Genomic DNA, 7249 nt, shown 5'->3' on the forward strand with positions numbered 1-7249 from the left:
AAAGGTATTATAGCTATCTTAAATGCATGTGAAATAGTATTTCACTGTGACTTTCATTTATATTTCTCCAGTGGTAAAGATGTTAGGGTTTTTTTCATGTAGACATTAACCATTTACTTATCTTCTTTGGAACAACATCTACTCAGATAAAGACATATAACAGCTTATAAATGGCCCATTTATAAGCTGTTATATGTCTTTTTATCATTGAGTTGTAGAAGTTTTTAGTATACTCTCTCGCTACAAGTTCCTCACCACATATTATTTATAAACGTGGTGAAAGTACAAATGATAAATGCTGCAAAGTGTTTTTTAACTGTGGCTTTCAGGGGCTGGGGAGACAGCTCAGTAGAATAAGCTCTTGCCTAGCAGGCGCAAGGGCCTGAGTTCAATCCCTGGTTCTGCAAAAAATAAATAAATAAAAATAAAATAAATAAATGTGGCTTTCAGCCACCTAAAGCTTTTAACAAACTGTTGCTTTTGATATACTGTATTTTTAATTCTATACAGTAGTCATTTGTATTTCATTAGCCTAACATTTAAACTAAAAATCTCCCAAATGTATTTCATTATTTTTATATTTTTATTTTCAAGTCCATCGATCATACTAAATGAATTTGAAACTGTCTAAATTTTCCTTTATAAAACAGTATAATACAAATAGTCATTAGCATACAAAAAATCAAGTATAACATATTTGAAAGGAAACGATAGGGCTGTTGCTTAATCTTCACTTACTTGACTCTTAGTAAGATTAAATATGCTTTCGGAGCCAGCAGAAATAGCTCAGTGGACAGCACGGGGACTGGGCTCAATCCCCAGCACCACATGCCCCACTGGCCACTGAGACTGGGCATGGTGGTGCACACCTGCAATCCCAGCGCTGGGGAAGGCTGAAAACCAGAGGCTCACTATGAATTTGAGCTGCGTAGTGAGACCCTACACTAAATAAAGAAATATGCTTTCAGATGCTTAATTTTTATCTTTTGTGACCCGTATCCTGATATTTGGTTTAAAGATTACAACCTAAATAGAAGACAATTCTTATTGTTTATTTTATATGTTATACATCTCACAGGAAATATTTTATTAATGTTCTTTTTTTTTATGTATTTGTTACTGGGTCTGCAGGGTCTCACTACTTGATCGGGCTCGTAGTGATCCTCCTGTTCTCAGCCTCCCAAGTGCTGGGATTCCAGGCACGCGCCACCACGCCTGGTCTCCATCGCCAGCTCAATGCGCCCCAGGGGAGAGCCGGCACGGCATGCCAGTCACGTTCTTTATTTTACCTCATCCAAACAGTTGACACGAACATTCTTACTGGATAGCAGTGTCCCAGCTTCTTGGACAGTACCTAGGGGAAAAGAAACACTGACACATAAGATAATTTATCACTGGAATAAGAAAAAATACATCAAGCATTCATACAACAAACCTTAAAGGGTTATCTGTAAAATTAGGACTAGGTTCAGTTGCTAAGAAATAAAGCATCCACTCACAAACCCTATTTGTTTTACAAAGTAACTGTCCAAGGTAAAAGGTTTATAAAAACAAAAATAGTTCCATCTTGTTTGTACTCTCACTGACCTTAAATGATATTAACTTGGCTACGTTTTCTTTTTGGCAGTAAAAAAACAACCAAAAGCATAAGACATAACAGTGAAACCAATCTAATCCAAACCAACATCTAAAGCTGAAATTTCAGTCAATGTAAAACCTGGAATCCAAAATTGCAGGCAGTAGTTATATAATTTCTCAGCACTAGGTCTCGTGAAATGGATGGTAGGTTGATTATAGAAAGCTTGGTTTGGACACTGAAGCATGGGTAAAGCCTGGCAGTGTGTAGAAATATTCCATGGTCAGAATTCAGACCACCCTACTGACAGTGATCATACTTAAACCTGAAGGTCAGTTCTCTGTAAATTTGGAAAGCAGTCGTCATTGGGCCATAATTATCAGGTTTTTCCAGTTTTCTGAGAGGGATAATGGCAGACACAAGCGGTTGGGAGAGAGAATGTTTCTATTATCATCATTAATACATGACGGCTACATGTTCTGCCAAATAGTTCTGGTTTGACTGGGAAGACGACAATGAAATTGAATGTACTCAGAGAGAAAGGAGACAAGCTTCTCCTCTAGAAGAACGTGACAGGCTAAGAGCAACCCTTGACAAGGTTATTTCTTCCCTCCGAATCATGGCTGGAGAATGAACCAAATTCTGCCCATATTCCAGACTGAAGGGCGAGGCGTAGAACTCAGCTGCCTCTGTCGTCCTCACCAACAGATAAGAACAGAAGTGTCTCACTGGTACTGAGACCCGGCTCCCTGGGAAAATGTCAAGAGAATGATCTACGTGTCCCTGGAGTAGGACAGGAGCTATTTTTGTAAACAGTGCCTTTTTCAGACATTGAAGCCCATCTGAAAGCAGCTAGGATCACGGACTAGAAGAGCAGGGCAGAGCTCCCACCACCTGCTCCAAATCCCAGGTTCTGTCCCCATGCTGCAAGAGAAAGGGCGGAGGGGCGCTTTCAGGCCCAGGAGCAAGCGCTCCATGAAACCTTACCCACACCTGTGACTTACACTATGGCCTTTCTCAAACAGTTCCAAGAAGAATTAAAACAGAACGGAAATTCCTGTGTCCCATTCTCACACTTCAGGAGGACGCTTCAGCTGAGTGACACACTCTACTGAGAACAGAAGTTTTCTTTCTGCAGTTTATGCAGTGGAGGGAAAATGGCTCTAGAGGTTTTAAACACGTCAAGGGGACGATAAAGATTATAATCAGAAACATTCAATCATCAGAGAACAGGTGGCTAGTTCTGTGAAATCCTTCCCAGTGGCCAACGATCTAATCTGCCTGGTCAGAGACCTTAAAAAAGAAAATACTATAATGACATGTTGTAATGTAGGAAAAAATGGCTATTTTCTCCTAATAAATTCTTACTCAGTACTTCATTTCTGACTCCAGGTATAGAAAGAATTTACACTCACACTCACCCCCAAACAATTCTTTAGCAGACACCAGTAACAGAAGAAGAAAAAAGCACCTAGTAGTGCCTCTAGTGCTCAGGTTGGTGATGGAAGCTCCAGAGGAGGAGCCAGTGGCAGAGAGCTAATACACATATTTGCTACTATCTCTCTGTCTCTGTCACACACACATACCCCACTTAGTAGCTTAATGTTTACCTTTTGAAATGCAGGATCAGAAAAAACTCTAAAACAGCCTGGGCTCCATCGAATCAATGCAGATTTTGGAAAATAGGTAAGCAAAATACCCCAAAAGGAAAAACTTTTGATGAATTCTAATTTGGTCTTCCTAATTTAATGACATCAAGATAAAGCTACAGATGGTCCAGGATAGCAGAGAAATATAAAACACATGGCTTACATAGAAGGATTTTGACTTCCTGTCTTTCTTATGCATAGTATTCTCCTATACAGTATTTGGCAATTCAGTTTTAAAGTGTAGCTGCTTTATTCTGGGAGGGAATTGGGTTAAACCTGATTTCACTCTTAAGGTGGGGGATAGGTACAAGTGCTGTGCAATGGGCCAACTTTACCTTCGATGGAAGACAGAAATTACCAGATCTAAAGCAGTGAGTGCAATATGGTCTGTTTCCCTTTTGAAAATGTATCCAATTGTGTTATAGTTTGCATCTAGGTATCCCCCTAAAGCCTCATATAGGCATGGGGGTGTGTTTGTCACAGAGGCCTGAATCTAGAGTTTGTGAATGACTCACAGCCCAATGCTGCGGTGGAAGTGCTACACCCACCCTAGGGCAGGTAGCCTGCATGCTGTGTAAGGGGCTGAAAAGGCTTGCTCTCCCTCCTCTCCTTGCTTCTCCAGTCTTCTACTGTCATGCACTGTCGCCTCATGTGCCATGTCACCCTGCCTTGGGTGTCAGGTATTTTGTCTCAGCAATGAAAAAAGTAGCTAACACAAGCCATTAAAGAAGAAAACCCAACCTGCTTCATTAGGGTGGGGCTAACCAATTTACCTGAGTAAACTGTCACTTCAGCTGAAAGATGACATAGAGTGATCTTTTCACTCCTTCCGCCTTTGTTCTTCCACACCCACCCCTCACAGGACTGCGATGAAATTCAACAAGATCTACCAAACCTATTTCCTCATCTATGAAACAAAGGTAGTGGGACCAATCCTACAGGGCTCTGAGGAGGACCAAGCACCTGCTCTAATGTGGGCACCTGGTAAGCCTTCCGTGCATAGTAGGGTGTTATTTTATGTTCAGAGCAGCACAATTCACTGTCACATGTCTGGCACCTGGACTGAGACCACTGGTCCCTATTGAAGACAAGCAGATGTCACCAAAACAAATTTGAAGTGAGAAACTCGTGGCTCTCCGCTTCTGGCATTCCATCAGAAAACAAGGAGATTCAGGCACTTGGAGACTTGCTTTTGCAGTACTGCTAAAACCAACTGCCTCCAGCATGTTAAGCAAGGGCTCTACCACTGACTTGTACCCAAGTCCCCAAATACAGATGAACTTGAATATTTAGTATGATCCCCAAATATGGACACTTCAAGGAAATCTATAGCCACGTTATAGACTGGCTTGTGAGTCGTTGTAATGTCAAATACAATAAATAAAAAATGTTAAAACCCATAATGCAAAGAAATGTAAATAATGTAAAAATATATATAAAGTGCCTTAATTTTAAAAGCTATATAGACTTCAATATAATCGCAGACATACAGCTATAAACATTGAAAAAGTGGACTTCTACTTATAACATGGATTTCAAAATAGTGAAGTTTCTTAACACTCTCCCCCTTCAATTTCTTTGTCCATAAAGGTGGAAATTGCCATGTTTACTGTAGCAACAGGAAATGCACTATCTTAAATGCTTTCCTAGGATTCTCTCTATCCCCACGACATTGTGAGGTAGATACTATGATTACTCCCATTTGTCATATAGAGAACTTGAGTTTCCAGGAAGGCAAGTTACACAAGACCACATCACCAGTAAGTAACGGGTTAAGATTTCAACTCAGACTTCTGGAGCTATATTCCATGCTGTATCTCATGTTAGAGGTTGAAAGTATATTCTAGTTCATCAAGATTAAATGCATTAACACATGTAAAGGATTTAGAATTATGCCTGTTGGAATGATGTGCAACCACCGTGAGCCATAGTTATCTCCTCGTAACTCCTACTAACTTTTCTTGAGAGGACAGTCATGTCCCACAGACATTCATTTGAGAACGTATCACACACTAAAATCATCTCAGTTCTTTCTGCGTTGGCCTGGGCCAATGACAGTGATGAGACAGCCAGGTGTGGAGGCACAAGCCAGGGAACCCAGCACTCTTATGGGCTAAGGACGGGGTTAACTGCAAGTTCCTGCCCAGCCTGGGCATCAGTGATTTACTGAGAGTCTGCCTCAAGTACATAGGTGGTGATATACTCAGAGCAGATTCTGGTACAGGGATTGAACTCATGACCTTGTGTGTGCCAGGCAGGCGCTTATGCCACTGAACTATACCCCCAGCCTACTTAGAGCTGATTCTGGGCTTGATCCTCAGTTTCCCTAACCCAGAAAAAGGGAGGCAAAAGAAAACTCTGCACTCACGCAACTTGATGTGCGATGTGGGCCCTGAAACACCACAACACTGTTGACAGTAACTGCACATTAATTCTGTTTTATGTCATCTTCAGAATGAAAACTAGTGGACACATCAGACTCTATCCAAGAACTCCTCTCTCCCTTTCCAATGACCTAATTTATAAAGCCATTCACTGGTTTTTCATTGCTAAGTGCACAAGTGAAAGCTCTGGCCTGTTTAAAATCAGTGTCCTCACTTCTGGTGGACTTTGAGTTAGTCCTTTGTTCCTTTTCTTTCTCCACTACCCAGCACAGTACTTGTCTTACTTAAGGACCGGGGCCCACAAGTTCCTAGAACAGAATCCCTGTGCTACCAAAGGCAGGGAGAAGTTATCCACAGAATCCCTGTGCTACCAAAGGCAGGGAGAAGTTACCCAGAAGCCCGAGGAAGGCAAACTCTACAACGCCAAATAGGTCAGCAAGCTCCTTGCAGCTCCAACAAAAATCCCAACTAAAGCGGTACAATTCCAAACACGTGTCACAACAAACCCAGCTGTGACAGGCATAAGTTTTTTGGATCTAATGAAATGGGCTCAGCTGGTTCACCTGTTGAGCTTAAAAATGGCTTTTTTTTTTTCTTTTTTACCTTCGAATTTTCCGTGCTGTGCATAATAAATTTGCCCTGTGCCATGGGATTCCAGATTTGAGCTTGCCTACTTAGAAAAAAAAAAGAGACCGGTAGCTGGGAACCTCGCGCTGCAAGGTCAGGCCCACGTGTCTTTACAGGGAAGGACGTGGCTTTGCTTCTCTTGTATCTCAAGCGCTCTGATCAAGCTCGCAGCACCACGCCGGCCAAGAGCACGGTCACGCTGCTGTCACCTGCCAGGTAACGGGACTCGCCGGGCAACTCTGGGAAGTCCGCCGGGCCGAGAAGAAAACATGGCTCCGCGCAGCGGCTCCGCGCGGCGGAAGTGGAGCCCGCGCCGGGAGAGCGGGGAGGCCGCGAAGTCCGGATCTCGCGGGCTGAGGGTGGATACGGACGCCTCGCCGCTCCCCTTGCCTCTCTGCAGGTGCCAGCGGCGGCCGGGGCTTCCGGAAAAAGTGCAGCCTCGTTCTGCACCCCCTTGCAGAAACCCTGCGCTCCCTGCACCCGGGCGAGGCGGGGCCGCAGACGGGACGGGCCGGGGCTCAGCTCTGGGGCCTCCGGAAGTCGAGAGGGCCCTCGAATCCCCACCCGGGAGCCTGGCGGCACCAGGCCACGGCCTCCGAGGCTCACACTGCGCGCACCTCAGCAGGGCGCGGAGGGCGGAGGGAATCGGGGTCCCCCAGAGCCGCTCCAAGCCCGGGCCTGAAACTTCGCTCTCCTCCGGGCCACGCTCCAGCTCCGGAATCGACGGGCGGAGCGACGAGCGCTTCTCCCCGGCCCCCGCTAGCGCCCGGACCCGCTGCCCCGCCACGCCCCCGCCAGGTGGGTACGCGCGGCCCCCTCCGCACCGCACCTTTCCCGATGACTTCCAGCAGCTCCTTCTCCTCCGGGGCCAGCTCGCCTTTCTTCATGTGCACCATTGCTCCCGCCAGCTTGGAAGGTGTTCCGCTTCTCTGCAAGAATGAAAAACGAAACGATGTGCTTCTGTTAGGAATGTCAGCTGCACGGAGGGAACCGGGACGCTGAGTCGCCAACCG

At 44.8% G+C, this 7249-nt stretch overlaps 1 protein-coding gene across 4 annotated transcripts in view; it reads right to left on the minus strand.

Annotated features, from left to right (window-relative positions):
• Ankmy2 (ankyrin repeat and MYND domain containing 2) overlaps positions 1–7243 on the minus strand; it is a 42400-nt gene extending 35157 nt beyond the window's left edge. For 2 of the 4 annotated variants that reach the window (XM_023709900.1, XM_004626434.2), the window contains exons 1-2: positions 7066–7243; positions 1290–1354 (exon numbers count right to left, since the gene is read on the minus strand). In XM_023709900.1, the coding sequence (XP_023565668.1) occupies positions 1290–1354; positions 7066–7132 (132 nt within the window). In that variant the 5' untranslated portion in view covers positions 7133–7243. The other 2 variants (XM_023709902.1, XM_023709901.1) reach the window with 2 other exon arrangements.
• Between the last annotated feature and the right edge of the window lie 6 nt (positions 7244–7249).

The sequence above is a fragment of the Octodon degus genome, unplaced genomic scaffold, assembly GCF_000260255.1.
Source record: "Octodon degus isolate 3935 unplaced genomic scaffold, OctDeg1.0 scaffold00015, whole genome shotgun sequence".
In the NCBI taxonomy this organism is placed as follows: Eukaryota; Metazoa; Chordata; class Mammalia; order Rodentia; family Octodontidae; genus Octodon; species Octodon degus.